Source organism: Melozone crissalis, unplaced genomic scaffold (assembly GCF_028551555.1).
Source record: "Melozone crissalis strain CALT ecotype California unplaced genomic scaffold, PUWL_Pcris_2 ptg000004l_1, whole genome shotgun sequence".
NCBI lineage: Eukaryota > Metazoa > Chordata > Aves > Passeriformes > Passerellidae > Melozone > Melozone crissalis.
The window spans coordinates 8,095,016-8,120,875 of record NW_026535782.1 but is presented as its reverse complement, the minus strand read 5'-3'; the positions used below and the strand labels follow the sequence as shown (position 1 = coordinate 8,120,875).

At 39.4% G+C, this 25,860-nt stretch overlaps 1 protein-coding gene across 1 annotated transcript in view; it reads left to right on the top strand.

Moving 5' to 3' along the window:
- The first annotated feature begins 14,870 nt into the window (after positions 1–14,870).
- Positions 14,871–25,860, top strand: part of CERK (ceramide kinase) — a 38,681-nt gene continuing 27,691 nt past the window's right edge. The window contains exons 1-3 of the mRNA XM_054273131.1: positions 14,871–15,009; positions 23,838–23,951; positions 25,151–25,273. Coding sequence (XP_054129106.1) covers positions 14,871–15,009; positions 23,838–23,951; positions 25,151–25,273 — 376 coding nt within the window. The remainder of the gene's footprint in view (positions 15,010–23,837; positions 23,952–25,150; positions 25,274–25,860) is intronic.

The following is a 25,860-nucleotide window of genomic DNA, read 5'->3' as shown; positions in this document are numbered from 1 at the left end:
TTCAGCTTGCCATGGTTGCAAGCACAATTCAGCCACTCCCAGCTGTGTTCTGCCTACTTACAGCAATGATTAATTTCCTCCCAAGACTTCAATGTAAAAGTCATCTGAACTGAGTGATGTGCAGTGCTTCATTCTTCTTTGCTATGTTTTTTAATATCAAAGCTGTGAATGATTGTTTTTTCCCATTAGAATTTTCAGAAAAAACTTCCCTTACAGTCCTGTTTTTATTCTAGTGGACCTACATAAGCAGGCTGAAAACAAATCAGTAACTGAAAGTCGGGGTGGTTTTTTATGTAAGAGGCAGGATTAAATCTCTTTAAACAGTACTTACTATTTATTGATTAATGTAGAATTCATGCATATTAATAAAAATAGTGTTGGTAAAATCTGAGGCAAACCCTCTTTCCTTTCTCAGCATTCATTTTTCACCAGTTTGATGTTTCTGTTTGTTTGTTCTGTTCTGGATTTTTTGTGTTTTATGCTGAGCAGGAACATTATGGGGGTTAACTTATAACAATGACATTTACTAAGGGTAGAAAAGTTGATTGTAGACTGCAAGGTTAGTAGGCCCAACATTTCCCACATTTGATCAAAGTAATTCTGGTCCCAAAGCATCCCCATGGCTTCTCGTCTCAGCTTCACTGCTGCAATTCAGACTGGTGCCCAGCTATGGCAGGTCAGCTGCACTGCAGCCTGAGAAAAGGAGGGTAACCATTAAAACCAACTTGTGTTGATTGTCCTAGAACATTGTAATAAAGTGTTTGTAATGGAAATAGTTTCCAACAAGCCTTGAAACCATTCTTAAAATTGCCTCATTTTGCATCAAAGAGAAAAATGTTATAATTTGTTGAACAACCACTGATTTGATGAAAGTTTTTGCCCACTCAGAAATGAATTTTAAAGCACAATGGAAGAACCTGACTGTCTGAGAGAGTTTCCCATGGGCATTGTAAAGGTCAACCAAATTCCAAGCCAACCATTTTCCCCACAACAAATGTTACCAAGAGATTGCATCTTAGGGACGGCAATGCTTATGTTATTTTGTGCATTTGTGCTATGCCCTTCCCTCAAATGATGAAGAACATTTAATCCTGAGCTATTCCACACTACAAAATCTCATTCAGGATTTGATCATTCACTAGCAGCTTGCTGTAAACAAGATCATTAGCTTATAGGCTGATTTTCTGCTTCTACTATGAATTTTCAAATATTGGTGTCTCCAAGGAAAACAAAAGATTGTTTACTAAAGAGGAAAATGCATTATGCCTGCCAAATTATTTGGTAGGAATAAACTTGAAACTTGACTGCTTGTGTGGTTTAGTTATTGCATCAGCTTGAAGTAGCTTCTTCACCAAATTAAAGAGACACAGCCCTTCTGTGCTCACCATGCTCCTGTATGAGTCAGAGACTTCCATAGAAAATGCATCCACCTGTGGATTTCTGATTTATGGAGCGTTCTGTGTACCTGTTCTTAAGAAAATTATACTATGCCTTTTTGGGTTTAGCTGGATTGATTGGATTTTTTGAGTCATTTATAAAAAGTCCCAGCAGCACTGGGTAATATATGGGGTTTGGGTGGACTTTATGAAAAGTAACAAAGTTAATTCTACACAGTCAGCTGGAATACATGAAAAGGAGGATGGAGGGTATGATGATACCCCAAAGATACTCTAGAAGCAGGTTTGACTGAGCATACCCTGCCAACCAGTGCTTCTGGACTCCTAAACCAAAACCAGGAGTCTTCTACAAGGGGTTAGACGTAGCTACAAGTGTGTTAGCACTTGCCCCCTTACAGCAACAGCATCTTTGAGACCATGATAATGATGAACATGGTTGTGAGTTCACAGAGTTGACATTTCACTAGCTGTCCATTACATCTTTCAATAAAAATAGATATTAAAGGACACAGACATTCTATACTATTTATTTAAGGTGTGATAGGTCACTTGTAGCAGCAGACAATGTGTTGTATTATTGGTAGATTGGAGAAGAGGAGATAATGAGGTGAGCTACTCAGCCAAATACTGATTTTGTAGAGGGTGTCTCTTTAGATTCAGTTCCAGATGGGTGAATACAAGATTCATTTGAGCCTGATGATAACTTCACCCTTACAAAACTGTTTAAAACCAGGCTCTTTTAGTCTGATGGTTGCCAAAATATTTCTACATTAGCAGCTGTCTCTTGAAGTTACTGAGATATCAGCTTGATCAACCATCACTTTCCTTGAAACTTATTTGGCTTTTTGAATACTCGAACTGTAGCTGGACTTTGAAATGCATGAAACTATGGAAGATCAGGTAGTGGCCATCAACTCTGAGTTGTACTAACTCATTTTTTGCCAGGTGCCCATGACAATTTGGAGCCTTGGGTGACATACAAAGGCCAGTAAAGACAAGAGAGGTGCATTTTTAAAAAAAGATTCTGTTTTCTAAACCATGGAAACTACTACCAAAAAAATGAAGTTGATAAAACCATATAAAAGGTCTGGTCTTGTGGCCCTGGGCTAAATCTAAGTTTTGAATGAAGTAACCATACCCAGCTTAGCAGTATGGTTCAGAGCAATAATGCAGTTTTGAAGCACTATTGGTAGAAGCAGATACCTTGGTAAACTTCATTTACTTTCTGTTCATTAGGTTCTAAGGACAGTTGTGGTACCCATGAAAGATTCTGTTTGGAAGAAAACCAAATCAGGTGCTGCAATGCTTTTCAATAACACTCTTGATTTGGTTGTGGAATATGCCACCAAAAGGTGCTCCAATTTGTGCCTATCATTTTTCCTTGAGCATTAGATGTAATGGAGATAACTGGGAAATCAGCTCACATCTAAACAAGGGGGAGTCTCCCAACCCTCTTATAATGGATATGTAAGGAGTCTTAGCATGACACACTTTCATCTGACTGCACTTCTAGTAGAGGACAAAATTAGTATATTTAGAAGTTCCTTTGGCTAAGACACTAATCCTGGGATTTAGGTGATAAAACTCTTGAGGTCTCCCTGATAGGGAGTGTCATCAGCCATGAGGCACAATATTCTGCTGCTCAAACCTAGGCATTTAGTGCTGCTCTAGATGTTGAGTAGCTCTGGGGTACCCCCTAGTCACTGGCTACTGCTACAGAGCATGTGGGTGTGACAGTGTTCACAGGGGTCTCAGGTTGAGGGAAGAGATGAGGATCTGACTCCATGCTTCAGAAGGCTTGATTTATTATTTTATGATATATATTACATTAAAACTATACTAAAAGAATAGAAGAAAAGATTTCCTCAGAAGGCTAGCTAAGAATAGAATAGCAAAGAATGATAACAAAGGTTTGTGGCTCAGCTCTCTGTCCGAGCCAGCTGACTGTGATTGGCCATTAATTACAAACATCCAACATGGGCCAATCACAGATGCACCTGTTGCATTCCACAGCAGCACATAATCAATGTTTACATTTTGTTCCTAAGGCCTCTCAGTTTCTCAGGAGGAAAAATCCAAAGGAAAGGATTTTTCATAAAAGATATCTGCGACATGTGGGTTGTTTCTGAGCCCCTGTGTCATACTCTGCCTGTTCCAGACAGGCATCTTGGCTATCCAGAGCCTCTCAATTAGCATTGGGCACTTTGCTTTAGGCAAGCTGGATCACAGTTGGGTTCAGCTCCCAAGTACATACTAAACAAAACCAAAAAAAATCTGAAAAAAGACCCTGAAGTAGTGAACAATGTCTGAAGAGATTAGCAATCCAAAGGCTTCCGTGGCTTGTGTCCAAATTCAGAGTTTTGGTGTCTGTCCAGGAAGTGGAAGAGAGATAGGAAGTGAGGGTGAGGACTTGCATTTTAAGTCTGCTTTATCCACATATGTTTATGCCTTTCCATAATTCAAACCTTCAAAAGTAATTTAGGAGACAGCACTCTAACACTCATTAGGCTGTATCTCACTTTCTGGAAAGAAAGCATGATTTATTCTCATATATCACACTCTCTGAACAGCTAAGTAGATTACCAGAGAGTTGAACACAGAAAGGAGAAACTTTTAGGATTTTCAGGATTAGCAAATTAAATTTCAGAGATAAAGAAGTCTAGATGCATTATATTTTCATCAGTCTGAAGTGTTAAATAGTGGGTGAGGTGTTAACATCATTATTATCCAGTGAATCTGGAGGTTCAGGTAAATGTTTTTCCATCTGGCTGTACATGCACACCTGCACCCATACCCACCCACATGTTTTGCAGCATCTTCAGAGAGTGGAAGGAATTAACATCTTTCTTCAGTTTTGTCATTACTCATGTTGCTTTTTATGTGGTAGTTTTCAGAGAGCCACGTTGTCATTGATTCAAATAAGTAGGAGCAGTTTGTCTGTTTTAACCCAACCTCATGCTGTGCTGCTGTCAACACTGGTATGCATGTTTCTCTAATCAGCCACATGAAACATTCATGGTCTGTCTTCTGAAACACTGAGTACAGGGGTTTACAAAGGAAAGATGTGGGGGTTTATCTCCTTCTGCTCGTGCTGTTTGTTGTTGGGTACCACCAGCTTCTGGTGAGTCTAGAGCTGCATTTCTGGTTTCTGCTGAGGCTATCTGTAGGACCCGTCTCCATTTCTCTCTCCCCACTTCATGTTCTGTCCCACAGTGTCCATGGCACTTCCATGCATGACCAGGATGGTTTGTGATGTTGAGATTATTAACCATGTGGTACAGGCACTAAGTCACACATGCTTTCTCAGCAGCCAGTGGTTGCTGGCTGTGAAAGACACATATACCATTACATTAGCTTCTGTCCTAAGAATTCTAGTCACAGCGTCATAATTTTGTAAAAAAAAAAAAAAAAAAAAAAAAGCAAGAGGAATGAGATGTTGTTCAAGTTTAATTAGCCTAAATATTTATTTTAACTCAATATTACTTTATTACTTCCCTGGTTTCTATTATAGTCGCTGTTCTGTCCCTTTCTGGGCTCATGCCCATCCTACTGTGACAGAAGAGGAAGCTTTTTGCAGCTAAATCCAGTACAAATGTTTTATTAGTTCAAGTCTCATTATTACATTTTCTTTTCTAATCAAGACAAATAATCTGCCATTAAGAATAAAATCTTTCTTCCCACTTACAGCCTTACAGCTACAACCATAAAAGCAATTGGTTTGAATCGTTTCTTTGCACTCAAGGTTCTTTTTTGAAACATTGATTACTCCTAATTGTCACTTCTCACCCATAATGATTTAAAATTGTGTCTTTCAGAGTCATGACTTTTGCAAAACAGTTCACATTGCAGTGTCTGGACAAAGTTTTGAGATGATTTATTTCTCAAAGCATTGCACTGAAATCTGATTCATCGTTCTGACTAAATTATCTGATTGACTAAAACCCTGTGCAATATTTTAAAAACATAAAACTTTCATCAAAAGCTACAATTTGTATAAATTGTATTTCAAATTATATGTAGACTAATCAGCTCTAAATATGTTTCCCATAAAATGGGGTGCTCCAAATTAGTTAGCCATTGCCACCTGGTAAGACAAACAGCTTATAAATGTGTATTACACTACTGTTCAGTCTTTGAATTTTCTTTTCAGTATACTCATAACTATCCCCAAAATTACTGTCATCCCTTTGAACTATGAAGTTGGGTACAGCAAAGTTCCTTAAATATATTTTTTTACTAGAAAGAAATTTTTAACTTCAGTTATGAGCTGAACCTCTTTCCTCACCATTGCCCTCCTTTTTACTGTGCCTCTGTTTTACTGTGCCTTCTGTTCTTAGCTTTCCATTTAAATATAATACCAGAAAATCAAAAAGAGCATGTCATTTCAAGTCAACATGCATGCTGAGATGTCAAAAGGCATATGCATAAATAACTCTGCTTTGTGGATTTTATGCAAAGTATTGGCATGTATTTGCATTCTAGTACCACTGATTCAGACAACTTCATACCAGCTGTCATCATCTCTACTACAGCAGCGATCTGACAAACAATCAAAGTGAAAATTACTCTATTCAGACAAACTGCTGCAATCCATCTTTGATCTTACCATTCAGAACCTTGGTCTGAAAAAAAAAATCATCTATATTTCTAAGCATTTACTTTAGGTTTATATTCTATTTTTAAATTACTGGACTAATCACAGAAAGTAATGTTGTTAATTCAATCACATGAATTAACTAAATTTGTGCCTAGGAGAAAATTCACTCTTATTCAGAGGAAAAAAATGCTTCCCTCATTTACCTTAAATCTGAAAATGCAACTCTGAAAGGATCTACAAACAGGATCTGTATCTTTACAAAGGTAGGTAGTTATGAAAAAATGAATTTGTGCACCTGTGAACTTTCCAGTTATATAATTAATCAATAACACAACTGATGAAACTGTGTCCCAAAACTAATAAGATGGAGAAAAGAAATAATACTTTTTATTTCTTACATTCCTATCTTTTAGGAATGACTTTATTCTGCCAAAGGTATTGTGTAGGTTCACTTTTTTTCTGATGAAATCAAAATGGTGGAATAATTTAAATGAAAATATGAAAATAGAAATCTTGGTTACAAATAATTAATTTTTCAAAGTGGACTTTCAGCAAAGTTAACTCTGTGATATTCAATTTAAAAATTACAGTACTCATAAGAAAGAGTTAAATCCGTCAAATAATTTTATTTTAGGCAAATAATACCTTTGCCCTTCTGAGCATCCTTCCTCCTCATATAGTAACTCTGCTGTCTTGTAAACAGTGTCTGTGTCTTTGAGCATCTCTTGCTCCTGTAAGAAGATGGAATTCAAGATCCGTCTTTAACCAATTATTCACAGTCATGTAGGCATAATGAAAGACACATGAGCCTGTGAATATCAGTCAAAATGTCTTCCAAGAAGGCTGGTGTGGATGTTTGTGTTTCATAGTATATTTGATAGGTGATAAGTTCAAAGGAGAAAAGTTGATGAAAGTGTTGAAGAACCTTCCAAATGTCAAATGGGAAGGAGGAGGATTTTTTGGTAACTGGTCATTAGGCATTTCACTAGCTCCTGAATGAGCTCAATCTACCTATGTTCACAGGAATGATTACAGCTTTAGTCAGAAATGATACATCAGTGTCATTTCCTTGGTGATGAGGAAAAAAAGGAAAATTATTTAACATAATAATATGATTAGGTTTATGTTTAATCTGATTCAGTCTGTATCAGGTTGATTTGTAATCTTGGCAGCTATACAGAATCAAGAACATTTTTAAGAATGTAGATTCTTTGCATAAATATACTGATGTCTTTGTTGTTTATGTTTTTTTGATTTATTAACATTGGGAGGCTACAGATATTTCCACTGATATTTGGAAATGAATAATTGATTTGACTGCCATGGATGACATTGCTGTTCATATGGTTTTTATAAATTTTATTTTATTTTATTTATTTATTTTATTATAGTAAGATGATCATGGGCATTTATATAGTATTTATATATTATTATAGTAAGACCATGGGTGGTGCCTACAGAGATGCTCCTGTGGTTGCCTAAGTACTAGATACTTTATCTGGTTTTATCTGCTAGACTGATTAGTCCAACTAAATATATCTTAGGTAATATTTGGTCTGAAGTGTCACAATAAATAATAGGGAAGTGCTTATTTGCTAGTGTTGATAATCTGATTATCTGTATTTCTATTTAATACCTGTGTTGTTAATGAGGCTATCCAGAACTGAAGGAAGTAAATAATATTTTTCATTGTGAGATTGTTTTATTTTAAAAATATTTCACTAGTAGGTTATTTTAAGTCTTATAAATATACTCCCCATATTTTTCTTTTCTGCTTCAGAGAAACAGAAACTGGTTTGGTTTATATCCTCCTTGGAAAGGGGCTGTTTCTACTGCCTCCACAGTCTGTGTGATTTTTTTTTTCTCCCCTGTGCTTTCCTATTATTTTACATGCAGTGTTGATTAGTAGTTTTACAGTGTGCTCTTCTAAAAGCAGCATAAAAATAAGTCGTCTCTCCATCTTAAGTGTAAGAATAATTTTCCTTCATTTTTTAGTTTATGGAGGCCATGCTGCCTGGTGCAAGTTGGAAGAGCCCTGATATGGATTAGAGCCTTGCCTGCTGAAGCAAAGCAATTAGAGAAGTACTCTGGGAATAAAAGATCCAGTTAATATGGCTCCACTTAAAGGTCTAAAAATGAGTTGGGAGAAAAATTATTGCTTTGGTGATGTTGGGAATGTTTATGTTAACAATACTTTCATCCTGAAGCTCTTTTATTGCATAGATTGAAGCCCGCATTTGAAATTTGTCAATCGTATCATGCTGGTGGCACACACATGTCCTGCAATAGTGTAAAAAACCCTTTAGGCAGTTATAAACCATAAAAAAACCCTACTGTTGTTATACTCAGAATGTATAAAAGTTAGTACATACAAGGGAGGTTGCTATTGAACATGATACATAGTTTGATAATACTTCACTATCAGAACTATAAAAATTTATCTGCCTGCCCAGAGTTATAGCTTCTTAGAGCTCTCCTCAAGAACTACCTCCCTACACATGGTTCTGTAAAAAAGCACCTGGACATGTTCCAGGCAAGGTCTGCATGGGCCTGGTTTTGAGGGACTGGAAGTATCAGCAAAGCACACCTCACAGAGAAAAATAGACTCTTATTATACAGTTGAGGGCTGGACAGAAGACAGAAACTTTCTGATGTCACCAGCACTTTCTTCATGGACTGGCAGAACCATAGAGTAATTTGGGTTAGAAGAGACCTCAAATGTCTCATTCCACCCCCCCTGCCTTGGGCAGGGACACCTTTCACTAGACCAGGTTGCTCAGGGCCCCAGTCAACCTGGCCTTGCACACTTCTAGGGAAGGGACATCCACAGCTCCTCTGGACAACCCATGCCAGTGCCTCACCACCCTCACAGCAGGGAATTTCTTCCCAGTATCCAATCTAAACCTACCACTTTTCATTTTAAAACCATTCCCCATTGCCATATCACTCCATGCCACTGTAAAAAGTCCCTCCCCAGCCTTCTTGTAGGACTCCTCCAGGTACTGGAAGGTTGGTCTGGCACTGCCAAAGAACAGAATCATTCTGGCAGACAGGGACCTTTAGATTTCATCCTTTTTAACAGGATGCAGTTAGTTGAGAGGGAGGCAGGGGTCTTACATCTCCTCTGGGACTTTGGTTGAGACTAATAATTAAAAAAGAAATAAGGAACTTAACAAAGAATAACAAATCAATATTTCTGTGTATATCTGTAGGTGGGAGCTACAGCTACAGCAGCTTGAAACAAATAATTAGTATTTTTCACAGATAGGCAGTTTTTGCAGAGAATATACAGGGAGGTTGGAGCTTTGGAAGAAAGGAAGGATTCTGTAAATTTCCATGGTTCAGGAACAGCATGTAACATTTCCCTTCATAAGAAAACAAAGTACCTTCTGGATCTCTTCCCACATCCTGCTGTATATCAAAAACTTTCTCTCAATTACCTTTTGGCTCAAGCGAATAAAGGGCTGCAATCATCCTTTTTAACAAGCCTTTTAAATTACTCTTTTTTCTTTTTTCAGATCCTCTCCAACAATAAATGCAATTTAAACTTTTATGATAAAAGTGTGGAAGAGCTTTAAAATAGCTCAGGTATTTTTCTAGAGAAGGTGATGTCATTCTTTCCATCAGCAGAAATGCCGAACTCATGCTTTAGTCTTTGTTTGCTGATAAGTAGAAAAGGAATTAGAATATTAGTCAGGATTTTGATATTTAAAATAATTTATTTTCCTCTGTTATATTATCTTTGTCAGCTAGTTTTCATTTTCCAAGAGTATTTCAATTGCCAAATTTGACCTCTTGGTGTATTTACACTGTTCTAATGTGACTTATGTGTATAATTGAGAACAGAATTTGATTTATGTGTAAGTACTTCAAGTTGCCTGACATGAACTGAGATAAAAAATTTTTATGACTCCCAAGCAGCCTCTTAAAAACTTTCTTGGGGTATTTTTCTTTGGAAGAAAAGAAATATTTCATAGTTACTTGTGGACAGTAAAAAAAAAAAAAAAAAAAAAGACAAAAAAAAGAAAAAGAAAAAGTAAAACCCTTACTGATTTTGGTTCCAGTTTTAAATTCCTGAGCAATGAGATTAAAGTTTCACTTCTGCACTAGTTGTCATTTGGACAAGACCACAGCTGACTCTCACATACATACTCAAGGAACAACATTAGGAACAACTTCACTGATGTTGAACTTCCTTCCCTTCCCTCAGCAGGACTGAGCATAATTGCAGACATTCCTTGGGGCATGGAGGAGTCCTTGAGCCTGCTACCATCCCCCTGGAAGCACTGGGCATAGCAGCTGAGGGCTCCCTTACATGTCTGTCACCAGCTGTGGTTTCCAGAGCTCCTGCTACAAATCTGTGATTCCCCCTAGAATTCCAACACATAACTGAGTAGAGGGGCCAGTTATGGTGGAATATGATTGTTCTTTGTTCTTCAGCATATTTATGTGAGCATTATCCAGCTTTCACTGTAGCTAAGATCTTTTTCACTCTAGACTCACGCTCTCAGATAAGACTGGAGATACAGTACTTTCTACCTCTGCCAAAATAATACAAGGGCATGCTTGATTTTTCACTATGGAAAATAAATTAGTTGCAGGATCCTAATTAAGAAGTACACATGCAAGAGATTTGGAAGAGTGATAGCTGGACTTTATAATTATTTAAATCAATACATTGGTAATGCAGGTCATGCTGAAGAGTATGTCTCTGCTGCTGTTGATTAAATAGATGTACCTTCTTTGAAGAGTTCCCTTATTGACTGCCTGCATTATCATGTAATGATCCTGTTCAGTATAACAGAGTTGCTGGAGTTAAGTACTTTTTATAGAGATCTCAGAGTCACAGAATGATTTCCTGCTATGGGCAGGGACACTTTCCACCACACCAGGCTGCTCAAAGCCCATCCAACCTGGCCTCAAACACTTCTAGGGATGGGGCATCCCCTGCTTCTCTGAGCAACCTGTTCCAGTGTCTCACCACTCCAGGGGGGTCTCACAGGAGCAGAGTAAAGGGGGAGAAATGTCTCCCAGGGTGAGGCAAGCTGGCCACACCTCCTTTGATTCAGCCCAGCATACAGTTGACATTCTGGGCTGCAAGAACACATTGCCGGGTCACGTTCAATTTTTCATCCACCAGCACCCCCAAATCCTTCTCCTTAGGGCTGCTCCCAATGCCTTCATCCCTCATCCTGTACTGATACTGGTGATTACCCTGACCCAGGTGTGGGACCTTGCACCTTCCCATGCTGAACTTGCTGAGGTTTGCAAGGGCCCACTCTGCAAGGCTGTCAAGATCCCTCTGGATGGCATCCCTTCCCTCAGGAGTAACAGCTGCACCACTTAACTTGGTGTCATTTGAGATGAATGACCTACTCTAAACTCAGACACTGAGGAGAGAAATTTGGCTTTAAACACTGTGTTGTTTTTTAGATAGGTAGTAAATGGATCATAGCAATAAACTTTGTAAGTTGTGTTACCTTCCTGCATTCTTCCCATTTGACATTGTGAATTGTACTCGTTACATAATGTATTATTGTTCCCAAGTTAACTACAATTGCAACCTTTCCTGTGGCCTCTCTAGACCTGTGAATAAAGTGAGGTGTTTTTACAACTGTGCCATTTCTCAGGATGTAGCCCTGTGATGGGACATCTTTACCACCAAGGCAATAAATCCTGCAATTTACTGGCATCACTGCATCCACAGTAATGTCCCCTCAGTGGTAATTATAGGCTTAGGTAATAAGTAGTAAAACAATAATTGATGTGTGTGCTTTAGTCTACTAAGTCAGTCGTCCTTTAGAAATTATTTCTCTGTTACAACCACGGAAGAAAAACATAAAGTACTAAAACTGACTGAAAATAAAAATATGTTGGCTCAAATTTGACCTTTACTTTTTAGAGACAGATGCACATATTGATATTTAGGGATCTACCAGAGAGTACCAGAGCAGATCCAACAAAGCAAAGGTAAGAATTCCTGCAAGACATTCCTGCAGCAGAATGGAGTACCCCAAAGCTTGGGCTCCTCAACACAAGACAGACATGTTGCTCCTGGAGCAGGCCAAGTGGAGGGCAACAAAGATGATGAAGGCCCTGGAGAATCTCTCTTATGAGGACAGGCTGAGGAAGAGGGGCCTTTTCACTCTTGAGAAGACAAGAATAAGAGCAGATCTCATTGATATATACAAGTATCTGAAGGGTGGATGCCAAGAAGATGGAGGCAGGCTCTGCTCAGTAATGCCAACAATGGGACAAGAGGCAACAGGCAGAAACTGATGCAGAGGAAGTTCCACCTGAACATGAGGAAGAACTTTTTTACTGTCAAGCTGACCATGGACTGGAACAGGCTGCCCAGAGAGGTTGTGGAGCTTCCTTCACCAGAGATTTTCAAGAACCATCTTGATGCAATTCTACGCAATGTGCTCTAGGATGGCCCTGACTCAATAGGAAGGTTGAACTCGATGACCACCGTCGTCCCTTCCAAACTTAACCATTCTGTGATTCTGTGAACAAAACACTAAAACAGTGTGCAAGGAGGAAAGAAGTGGCTTTTTCTTATCTAAACAAGTAAGAAATGCTATTGGATGCTATTCCTGCTAGTGGTGCTGGTACACTTTAGTAGGCATCTAACAAACCAGAGAATATTTTATCAGTTCTGTATTTTACAGTTCAAGACTTCAGCCTTAAGTAAGGAAAAGGATTTTTTTTAAATTAATAAGAATAAAAGGAAACCATCATAGGCAGGAATGGTAAAAGGAATGAACTTTTTACTTCTTCAGCTAACATGGATCACAGTTCAAGAATATTGATTTTGGTGACTGTAGGCTATAAAAGATTAGATCTACTTTGCCCATTGGAGAAATGATAAATAAGTACCCCTGTGTAATATCTTTAAGATAACAGCTTTGTATTAGTGATCCATTCAGTCTTGGACCATGTCTGAAGGGTTCAACAGCAAAAGCTTCCTGTGGTAGGAAGCCTATGTTGGAGGAGGGGAAAGACTCTCCCTGCAGCGGCAGAAGCAATGCGTGATGGACTGAGTTACCCCATGCCCCATTTCCCTGCCTCTGCAGGGGAAGGAGATAAAACAGGGAAGGAGGGAGGGGTGGAGGAAGGTGTTTTTAAGGGCTTACTTTATTTCACATTATCCTGCTCTAATTTTCTTAGTAATAAATTCAATTATTATCTCTAATTTGAGTGTGTTTTGCCTGTGACAGTATTTGGTGAGCGATCTCTCTCTGTCCTCATTTCAGTCATGAACACTTCGTTACATTTTCTCTCCCTTTCCAGCTACAGAGGGGAGCAATAGGCTTTGGTGGATGCCTGGCATCCAAACAGGGTTAACCCACTACGCCACCCAAGAGCAAGATGGATGATAAGAGATGATGCAGGTGGCAAAATACAAGAAACCAGTGAGATATTAATGACTGCTCAGAACTGCACTTGGCAGATTATTGTTCACAATGGACTTTTGCAACAAACTTTAACTCTTAGTATAAAGAGCTCTACAGGTGTTTGTGGAGGGACAGATTAAAAAATGTAAAGAACAAATCGACTGACAAAGTATTCCTCGACATTGTGGAAGTGAGGCAATTTAGGTTTGTTTACCAATAAAGGTAATATCATGTCTTTTAAGGCCAGAGGAAAGACTATTGGAATGACTGTGATAGATGACAACTAGCATTTGTTGTACATGAAGACTATCTTCAACATGTAACTTGGATGACAGTGCCTAGCTCATTTGTTTTCAGAGATGAAATAATAGAATCACAGAATGGAATAGATTGGATGGGACATTAAAGATCACCTTTTTCCAACCCCCCTGCCATGGGCAGGGACACCTTCCACTAGATGGGCTTATTCAGAGCCCCATCCAACATGGCCTTGAACACTTCCAGGAATGGGGCATCCACAGCTTCTCTGGGCAACCTGTTAAAATGTCTCACCACCTCCACAGTGGCGGTGAGAAATTAAGAATTTCTTCCTAATATCTAATCTAAACCTACCCTCTTTCAATTAAAAGTTATTCCCCCTTGCTCTATTCCCCCTTGTAAAATGTGAGTGAAATATGCATATATAAGGTTCAGAGTAGAGCTGAAGTGCAGAAGCTTTTTCAGCCTGAGCAAAGGCAGCTGGAGTGCTAGCCCTGGGCTGGACCCAGGTGAGAACAGACCAGAGATGTTTTCTACTAAACTCTGTAGGAAGCACTCAGATTTGGAGGAAGGCTGGTTGCTGCTCTGTCTGGTCTATATTTTGTTATGATGCTGATGGTTTTACGCTTCAGCAACACCAAGGGGGTGAGGCAGCAAAGAATTAAGAGCTCAATCATAGTGAGTTACTCTCCCTATAATTAAGGCAAACCTAAAACGTTTTTATGCAAAGGGATGTGAAGTTAGAAGGAGAAATTTGTATCACCAGACATTTGTATGCACTCATTGCATTTTCACTGTCTAAAGGGAAAGAGGGAAGAGTCCATCCTCACTGACATAGGTTCTTCGTCGCCCGCAAAAAAACCCCACGAAAGCAATCCAAGCCCGTACACCGGGGTGTCAGCCCTGGGGTCTCTGCCCGGAGCTGGGGGCTTGCGGTGGGCCGCAGGGCCGTAGGGCACGCGTCTCTCCAGCGGGCCGAGAACACAAGGCGTGCCCGCTACCCCGGCCCCGGCCCCGATCCGGGAGCCGCCGCCGCCCCGGAGCCGCGGCCCCGCCCCGCGGCGCTGGCGTAGCGCTGACGCCGGGCCCGCCTCGCCCGGGCCAGCCGGGGTAGCGGCGGGCCGGGGGCGCCGTTAGCAGCTGCTGGGCTCGCCCCGCGGCGCCCGCCCGCTCCGCCGGGCCATGCGGTAGCGGCTGCGGCGGGCCGGGCTCTCGGCGGCCATGGAGCGGCTCCCCGGCGGCCGCCGGCCGCGGCTCGTGTCCTCGCTGGGGCTGGGGCGGCGCTCCTGGGAGGTCACCTTAGACGAGGAGCGGGGGCGGCTGGCCTGGCGCGACCCCCGCCCGCCGCGCCGCGCCGGCGGTGAGTGGGGCGGCCGGGGGCCGGGACGCACCTGCCGCGGCCTGGGGCGGGCCGGGGCTCCCGGGAGGCGCCTGCCCTCGGCGGCGGGGGAAGGAAGGGCGTCCGCGGCGTCCCCGGTGCCTCGGCGCGGGTGCCGGCGGGGGCGGCCTGCGGCCAGCGCTGCCCCGGCGCCCGCGGCGGAGTCTCCGCGCCCGGGGCTCGCTGAGCATCCGGCGAGCTCCGCCGGCGTGAGCGCTTCCTGCCCTCGGGCGCCTGTGCGGCGCCTCCGGGTTCGGAATCCGACCGAGGGCGGAGGGTGGCCCGGTCCCACACGGGGCCGGGCAGGGCGCTCGGAGCGGGGAGATGCAGGCGGGACCGTGCTCGGAAGGGCACAGACACCGCCGGCTGTGCTGGGCGCTGATCGGGCTGTGCCTTCCCAGACAAAGCCGAGAGCTGCTCTCACAGCCCCTGTGAGCGAGCGCAGCCCGTCCCGCGTGTCGCGGAGCAGCCCGGCCGAGCATCCGTGCCCAGCGTGCCGCCGGTGGCACCGGGGACACACCTGTCCGGGCACAACACTCATCTGTTCGGCTGAAACACATTGTTTCTTGGCGCCGCGAGTACGGAGAAGCATATAGTTTGTTATGTATTTAAAGTAGCCCTAGCAGTACATAAGAGACTTAAAAAACCTTAAAAGCAATTTTGTTTTTTTTTTTAGTTACAACAGGGCTTGTGGTTAAAAACACTTTCATACTGGGTCAGTGTCTCAGGCAATGGCTACTTTTGTTATTTGGGTTGCGGCTTTTTTGAGCTTTTTACAAAACTCGTAGCTTTCTCAGGGGCTTAGTGGAAATTTTACAAAGCAAGTTTAACTTTTGAGATTTACTGGTTTGGAAATATTTAATATAGGCTACTGGTTTGCAGTGTGGTAACAAAGATTTCTATAGTTCCCCTTTCGTGCAGTTAGCATAGTGTGAATGAACAAAACTGCCAGTCTGAGAGGTCACTGATGAAAATACCTGAAAAAAATCAGATTAACTTGCAAGGATGTTTACATATCAAACTTTCTACTGTACTTTTGACAGGTATTTTTTCAGCGTCTTTGACTTCGGTGGTTTTATATAGTAATGATTCCCATTGTTAATGTAGCCATATTAACATGGCATGGGAACATTTAAAAATGTGTAATGTCCTTTTTTTCACAGCAGTTGCTATAGAATTGAAAACTGATGTCACCCCCACTTTAGAGGTTGTAGGATCTGAGACAGACACTCATAATAGAAAGGCTGACTAGAAGCTTTATCTGAGAAAGGTTTGAATATAGATGTTTCTAATCCCTGGCAAGTCCCCAAACTTAAATAGTTAAATAGTTCTTCCATTCTTACCATGTACCTTCATTAAATATTTTTCAGATTTTATCATAATATCCTATTGGCCTGAGGCTTTTTTCAGGAATGTGAGGGGAAAAAGGAGAAAGAGAACTCAAGAATTGTAAGAATTTGGTGCGACAATTTACATAACTGAGATTTGGTTATGTTTTAAGTACAACCCTTCTCATTCATAATACAAAAATAGAGTTTGTTATCCTTCCCTTGCTACTGTGCAAGTAGTTTGACATAATCTAATGTTCATCAATAATACTGATGAAAAAAGTAATCAAAAATTCCTGCACTTTTCTCAGTTAAAGGAACTTTAGACTTTAAGGACAAATTGATTCTTTGATTCTGCTGAACTTAAAACATTGTTGTGAAAAATAGGCTGTATACTTTTCAAAATGATGTAAAATTAGTCTAGATAAAGGTAGCTGGATCTTAAATTTAGAATAGAAAGTTTCAAGGCCTTTTGGGATAATTGCTCCCACTAGGTAACCTAGCCCTTACTTTGGGAATAATTTGGTGGAATTGTGTGCAATCCTTCTAAAAATGCCTTTGCAAAGTCACTAGGAGACTGATGTGTTGGCTAAAGCAAGTTCAAGGGGAGTGCCATTCTCCTGTCTGATGAATTCCTTTAGACCAAGCACGAGTGCCACAGATTGACACCAGCTCTCTCATGAGCACTCTGAAGTTTACAGCTGCTTGCATTTGTGAATTCTTACTACTTTTTAAGTTGTAAGTTTTCTTGACTTCCTCCTGGTAGACCAAACAGTGTATACACCTGCCCTGAAGCATGTTCCCAATGTCAGAATTCTGGGAGAGGTGGAAGGACAGTGGGACACAGTAAATTGGAGTTAAATATGAGTTAGACATGAGGCAGTTTCTGGAGCAGTACCCAGCTGGAGATGCTGTAAGAGGCAAGTGTGGTTAGAGTGCGGCCACTGTCTTGTAGCACAGCTATTCACAATATTTTGGAAAACATCATGTGAAATGACAAGAGAAAAGAGAAGAAAAAGAATTGCCTAAGTGTTCTGGGGGCACAGGTATAATTTATGTGGGGCTCAATACAATAGATAATGTACCTTCTCTTCTTTACACACTCATTAATTCATGTGTTCCCTGCATTTGAGCTTTAATTTCCTCATATTTTTGTATTATTGCTGCCCTGTTGTCTCCAAGCTCTTTTTAAGACCAATGATGATTCATTGTGCTCTCTACAATTATTTTGGAAATATGAGCAGCATACATGACAATATATAAATAAACTTAATAATATGGAAGGTGGTTAGTTAGAAACCTGTAATTTCAGAAGAGTTGCTTGACCAAGATTGGTATCTTTCTACCATTTAGCCTTTGACTACATGACTACATTGTGTCTAAATACAGACTAAATTATGGAGTATGAAAGTGCTATATTTCTTGTTTAGTAGGTAGCTATTACAGTGAACCAGTTGTCTTTAAACTGTAACAATTCAGCCTGCGTATTTTCAGAGCATTTATTACTGTCTTGAATTTTGGTATATAAATGAAAATTGTTTCGTATATGTTTTTTCAAGGTTTTCAGACCCTGACATGTACAGAACTAGAACTATAGCTAGGTGTAGAAGTGTTAAAATGTTTACCTTTCCCTGTTGCATCCAAAATTAGGAACAGATAGGAAACAACACAGACTTTGTCCTGTTTTCCAGGAAAATACATGTAGTTTTGGAGGGTATGGGGAGATTCTTCTGTTTTCTCATCTCTGTACAGTGATATTTATATGCATACATGTGTGTATATATATGTGTGTGTGTGTGTATGTGTATTTAAATCCTATTCTGTCAAAATGCAGAAGTATTAATTCAGGACAATTCTTTTTAATGCTGTTATTTGGAAGATACCAACAACAACAAAAACATCAAATGTTTGTTCAACTCATGGTGTATTTTTAAATTCTGAAATACAATTTCCTACTGTTAGACTTTGTTTAACAGCATCATAGTTTAAAGTTCTCTCTTCAGCGTAATCAGGTTCCTGTTTCCTGTTCTTTGATGGTTAGACATGTTTGAACTTACATGGAAAACCTTGACCTGTAAATTTTCATGTGTTTCTCTGTTACTTTCAGCTGTGCATCTTTTTTTCCTAGGGATGCCTTCATCTTTAATTTTTTTGGATGAGCTATATTTTTCAACCTTGTTACATTTTTCCATGAGATTCAGTCATGAATCATAAATAGCATATGCAAAGCTGGTCAGCTAAATTGTTTTATTATTTCCCTCATGTTGATGGCTGAGTCAGGTTTTTGTCAAGTAACACATGATAAAACTTTTTGTACCAAATTCATAGCAGAGTGTATATTGTACATATATACTTAGAGGTATTTCAGAAGCATTGGCTAAAGTTTTATTGTGCCTGGTACTAAAAGCATTACAAATGCAGAATGAGATTCTCCTATCATTTTTCTAGCTTTTTTTTTTTTTTTGCTAAAGTACAAACATGAAGGGGCTGACCAAACTAGACCCTCAGCTCTATGCATTCACTTACAGTGTGTGCTTTCTTTTAGCCTTTGTATTTCAGAATTCTCTTCCATGTGTCCTTTCCAAAACAACCGCCTGAGGAAACCTCAGTACTGCTGTTCACAGCACTGCTGTCATTCTGGTGGATTCTAAAGAAAGCTCAGTTTGATAGACAGGGCACTTAGCAGAGGGTGGGCCAGCTTGGCAGCAAGGTCTGTCCAGCACCTGGTGCCTGCAGAGTGTTGGCACATCCGTGGTCAAGGTCATTTGTCATCAGTCATTCCCAGCTGGCAGCGGGCGTGTGCAGAAATGTGAACCGCGTTTCTCTGTAGGCAATGCCACAACTGCATTGCCCAGGGAGGATGTGGGGAGCAGTTGCTGCAGCAGGCATTGCCTCTTTGGAGTGTGTTGTTTTCTGGGAGTTACATTATTCAAATACACTCCATTAAACAATGCATGCTCTTTAGCATACACCTTTCTGCTGGGTTGTTCCCCCTCCTTAAGGTGAATAAGTGCATCTTACTCCCTGCTTTATAATTGAAATATTCGTAGTTGAGCAGGAAAGATTTTATTTGGAAATGCAGAAGAAACAGTGGGAAGACATTCAATAGAATGATTTAAATATTCAGGTTGACCCAAGTTCAAATTGCTGTGCTTTGATTCAGATTTGTGTGATGTGAAGTAGCTGTGTGATCATAGTAGAAACTGGTCTGTTGGTTTACAAAGTACTTCAAGATTTACTTTAAAATAAAATAGGGAAATTTCCTTGTACATGGCTGTACACGGTGAAATCATGGTCTTTGGATGTTTGTGACTCCTCCACAGGATTTAAATCAATTGTGATACCTTTTTTCTTCCCCCTCCTTTAGGATGTGAATTGTCAGTAATTCTGCTCAATATCCTACCTTCTCTTACTCTAGTGTTTATTAAACACAGCTTTCTATAGTGCATGATTGATATAATACCATGTACCTTCTGATAGAAAGTATCCCTGTTCTCTTGCTTTTAGGTGAAGGCAAATCTTAAATCTGAAATCTTAAAGCTTGACTCTTCATGTGGGCTCTAACAGCAAGTTAGTTTTCAAAGTGACTGAAAATACACTTTTTCTTTAAACCTATATTTCGGCTTTTTCATTGTTTATATTTTTAAGTCATGAGAATGTACTAATAGTTTAAATTAATTCTAAATGCTGCTGCATCTGTGGGCCTCAGCTGAGTTTTAAGAATAAACCAAATGCTGTGATTGGCAACATTTTTGTGCTTGTGCATGGGTCTAGGTTGCCTTGAGCTGACACTTTTGTGAGGGGGAAGTTTGGTCTGTAGGATATGTAGCTGACAATGATGAATGAACAAGTCTTGACTGGAGTTGTGAGTGTGTGCTCATAGACTCAGGAAGTGTTCTGTGGGAGTGGCAGACAGCCATGACACACCAAAAATCTTTTCTTAATGCAGAAAAACACACTTCCCAACTGCTGGCTGCATTTTGCACAAAGAAAGCCCACTGTTAATGTGCTTACCTTGGTTTTGTTTCTGTGGGGTGTTTTTTTCCCCCTCTCCCACTTGTTTAATGTGAGAAAAGTGTGCATCTAATCCAGCGTTCCACTGATTTATCAGTTTGCTTTTAGGAAGAATGTTAAGATTAAGAGCACTGTGACCCAGAATGAGTAATGACTGGCACAGCCAGAGTGCTGAGAAGACTGTCACCTGTTTACTGTGTATTTTGTTTGACTTTTTACTCCTTTTTTTGCCATACCCTTTTGTCCACCTTCTGTGGATGGTCAGCTCTCTGTCTCTAATATGCTAATCATTGACCATGGTGAAAATTTTGTCTAGAAGCTGTTGTGTGCTGCTTGGTTGAATAGATTGGACTGAGCCAAGTAAAATTCTTCGTTTGATATTGTCTGAGCCTATATTTCAACCTTTTTTCATTAATGTTTATCTTGTAGTACTGGAGTAAGTAACTTGTGTGTGTGTGTGTTTTGTTAACGTGGCAATAAGGTTTTCCGTGTTTTGGGAGAAACACTTTAAGGTGAAGACCTTTGAGTGAACACCTTTATGCTATGTCAGTGAAATAAATGTCTCATGCTACTTGATAATAGGGTAAATGCTCCAAAAGTAGCTGTGGGAAAGGAATATAATTAGTGAAGCTGTGTAATATGTGAAGCTTCAAGAGAGGCTGGGTTAGTACTATGTTTTGTGGGGCAGGTTTTGGTGACTAAATGGCAGATGAGGGCATTGTGTTCCTGGAAACTGGACTGTTGTGCTCGTACTGAAGGTCTCTGCTTCACATTGAAAGCTTCCTCCTTTCAGGGAAAAGGGGATGGGGTGGGACTAAGTAGTTGGTTTGCAATGTGATGAAACAATATTCTGTGTAGCACTAAGTCAAACAGTGATAGAGATATTTGGACTGATAGAAATTCTTGAGTTCTATTCAAGCACATTAGAATTTGTTGTTACAAGCAGTAGGGAATGTTCTGAATACACATGTTATTTGAGACAGCTCTGCATCTTTCTGGCCATCTGCAATTACTGGGTTCAGTAGTGTGTGATTTCTGACTGCTCAAGATTGGAGTGTGCTGTCAGGACAGTGGAGTTGCTTGGTGCTTTTATGGTGCTGTGTAGTACTGAGGGGTATAATCGACAGAGCTGGTATACCCAGAAAAGAAACTCCCCAGACTTTCACCAAAGCCAAGGGTTTACAGATGGAGAGTGGGATCTGTTCTTCACTTTTGTTCCTTTGGTTTTTTCCCCTCCCATTTTTCAGGAATCTGTTTTTCAGATTTGTAACTCCGGTGCCATAAGATTAAAAAAAATACATATAAATTAAGAATATTTACTTTTTGCTTTTCTTTGCCATGACTCTGAAGAGATTTGCTGGAAAATCAAAACAGTCATGCAACTATCAGAGGGGGAACACCAAATTAGGAGAGCTTATAAGTAGTTTCAAGGTCAATATAAGCTGTGTAATGTGTGCTGAAGTATATACTCCAAAGAAATGCTTTCAGTGATAGAGATTTGGAAGTACTTTAAAATTGATTAGCTATCTGTTCAGTTGGACAGCTTTATTATATAAAAAATGCCTAATAAGATAATTACTTCACTTGCTGCTCCCAGCATACATACTAATAAGTATGCACTATGTACAACTATTTCCAAAAATGTTATTTAGAGCATTGTCATTTAAATTTTGATCTATGTGTCGTTTGTAAGTTTTATTGCATATCTTTGAGGAGTAAAAAAACAAATTACCATTTAAATGCAATCTTCATAGATGCAACAAGCTTTCTTTCATATTTTGACATATGGATCAGTGGCAAAGCCAGTAGAAAAATAAGTAGAAGCAGTTTTCGAAAAGAAAGATTAAAGAATGTACTTCCTTTCCTTTATTGTTCCATCTCTGTTCTGTATTTCTTTTTCTTTGGATAAATGTATAGGTTAATCATATTAGCAGATCTTTTATTTGTTAGGAAGACCAAATAACTGTTACTGTCCAGTAGTAGATATAGTCTTAGTGTGTACTTACTGTATATACTGTGTATATACAGTAAGTACATACAGAATCATACATCTCAGAGTTTATCTCTGCTCTTGGATGTTTATAACAACATTATGTGACTGCTGCACTTCCCTGTTGTGCCTTGAGTATAGTAAATATTATAAGCTGTGAAATTTGTTTTTAAGTTGAAACATTCAAATACAGCCAGATTCCTAAATGACCTCAGAGTAAAGTTTGAAGGTTACATTTCTTTTGAATTATGCTAAAAAATTCAGGGAAGATAAAATTTCAAAATGGGTATAAATCATGTCAAATACCAAAACCCCTTGAGTGAGTAGTCCACCAATTGTCAATACATCTGATGATATGTAAAGACTCTTTTGACTAAACCAATTAAATAGTGGCAAATGAATTGCAATAATCAGTGTGAAGAGGTTAGGGAAACTTTTCACTCATTTTACATTCCTCACCACTTCCACTGTACTGCTGCAAGACAGTGAGGGAAATGAAATGTAGAATAAACCCTGGTAACAATGGTATTGTTGTCTGTATTTAATGTGTCAAATATCTTGATATCACTCCCTTTGTGCGTGAGAGAAGAAAGAATATTATAATTCTTATTATATAAGAGATTATTTACATAAGACTATATTATTATAGTAATATAAATCTTTTCTACAGGTATATGCATACAGAGGGCACTTGCTTGTACATAAATACAAAGCATACCTTATAAGTTTCACTTTTTTGAGGTGAAGTAACAACAGAACAATGTCGAAATCAGTAATGGAAATGAGACAAAAGTGTTCAATTTGAGAGGAGTTAAGAAGTCTGAGATAATGTTTAGGAACTATAGGAGAAAAGGGAATGATGTTGGAGGAAATTATTTCATAGTCTGAGAACAAGAGGTCTTTAACTCTGAAAAACAGGTTTGAAGTTGGTGCGAGGAAAATATTTCACAGTACATAAACATAACATCTAGATTTCTCTTAAGAGATACTAAACTTTAAAAGCTTAGTGGGATTTAAAATCTTAAGAATTCGTATGAATGCCCTTCTTTCATAAGCCAGATACTTACTTGACAATAACAAATAGCCTTTGTAGTCTGTGCTCTAGATTTAGTTGCACGTTCTTTGAAATAGCTTGTGCTGTTCACTGTCAAGTATCTGGACTAGGCCTCACAGAAGGGGCAGTTTAATTACTCTGAAATCAATGTTTCTGGATTTTGGCTTCATGCAAAAATATTTTTATACATGAAATACCTTATTTTCTGAGAAATCATAAGCATTTAAAATACTGTTTTGGGTAGTTGGTAGGTGGTCATGGATTATGCGCTTTGACTAAAGAATTCAGGAAATTTCTAGTTATGCTCTTGGTTGTGCTTATTGAGCAACTGCTCTAATCATATATCTGTATCATATTAGGTATAGAAATAATCATTCAGGTGATGTTTGAAGATTCTAACATGTAAGATCTTGTGTTCATACAGAAAACTGTGTTGTACCCATCTCTGAGATCATTGCTGTAGAGGAAACTGAGTTTAACAAGAAACAACGTAACATTGGCAGATGGCAAAAAATGGCAAAGCTACATGCTTTCACAGGTAAGGCAAATAAGTCTCTGGAGCTTGTGCTTGCCATTCTGTGAAGATAGCTTAAGGCAGACTCAAAAGGAATTGTCAAAGTTTTGGAGGTTTTTTAACAGAAATGATGTGTTGAATAAAACTCCACACCCAAAAAACCAAAGGAAAACCCAAAGAAAACGAAAACAACACCCAAAAAAACCACCATAAAAGACCCCCCCCCCCCAAAAAAATTTTACAAAAATCCCCAGGAAAATCCCAAACTGAAATAAACCAAAGCAAAAGTCCCACAAAAAACAAACAAAAGAAACCCCACCAAAAATCTGTTGGTTTATATTTAAAGATCCTTATTTGGAAAATAAAACTCTTCCTTTAAGATCACATGCTGTGTTTAGCTATTTTTTAATGAATTTAAAACTAATGTCTGAGTGTTCACCCTGGAGTCTTTCTGCTGCTGAATGACTGCTGCAGGACACCTGCTTTCTACTTTTTGACCAGAAAATCGAGAGAGGGTGAAAGAATGTATCCTAAATGGTTTAAATTACCCCTAACCATCAGGATGTATGCATTACAGTTACTTTGTATTATTGACTGCATTCTTAAAACAAAGTGCCAGGAATATGTGTCTGATTTAGGAAAAGAGTGATGACTTCTATGCTAAAAAGATGTCATGCCAGAATTTTATGCTGTACTTTCCTCACCTTTAGTTATCTAGTAAGAGTGATTTGAGATACTGTATATGAAGTGTAAGTATAAGGTCATAATCCATAAGAAAACAAAATATTTTTTTCTCAAACTTCAGCTTTATAGAATAAATTCACCCTGTTGGTTACATGAGAGTTGATGTCAGCATGGCTTATCTTCTTAAGCTTGTGGCTTTTTATGTAGATATTGCAGACTTTAATACAGATAATATGTAAACTCACTGAACTTCTGAACAAGTATGTCTATAATAAGTTGATGAGACATGACTTCTTTAAAAAGAAGTCTTTGTTTGGGTGTCTGCTTGTTAGCGAGTGTTTTCATTTATGTTTTCATTTGGACTCTACAAATATGCTGGTCATACTCTGAATGCTTCTGTCATTTGTAGAAGTGTGTAGTGGAGGTTAATTACAGGTCAGTATTTTGGAGATCTTTCTGAAATGCAGTTTTCGTTTCACAGAACTATCTCATTATGCTGTTTTTTTTTCTTTGTTTGCTGGTTTTTTGAATTTAAATAGTGCATTTTGTGAAGAAAGCCCGAAATCACCGCTGGCGGTGCAGTGCTGCGACGTTCTGGTGTGTTGATGAGCACTTGTGTAATCAGTGGACACAGGCACTGAAGGAACTACTTGAAATGCAGAGTAAGTTTGAATAAACTATGAGCATTTGCACCATCATTTTGGAGGCATGTACATCAATCAATGTTATTTTGAAATATCTGCTTTTTTAACTCTTAAGAGCAGCTTATGCTCAAAAATTGAGGGAGCCAAGAGTTGAAGTGTTTCCTTATCATTACTTTATCTTATGTGTTCACTAAGTTTTACTGAGTGCTTTAATCAGTCAAGACTGTTTGTGTCATACAATTTTGCCCTGATATAAATTATTTTCACAAAATAAAGTCACCTTGGAAGCTTAGCATAGGCTTGAAATGGTTGTAGCTTTGGAAAAAGTAATGGGCAGATGTGAGCTCAGGGATTTAAGGTACTCTAGAGATTTGAGGTCAAGGACTGTAGCAATTGGAAGATTTATGGGTGTGTTTCACCTTTCTAGACTCTGTCATCAAGAAAATGTGTTTTATGTAATAAGAGTTCCCATTAGTAATTTCTGAGACTCTTGGACATCTACTTCATGGGAGGTTAAATGTAAGTTTGAAGGCATTATTCCTGAAAGAGATACCTTGAAAGATGTCAAGAAGCAGCAGGAGCAGAGAAACTGACAGAAAGGAGGT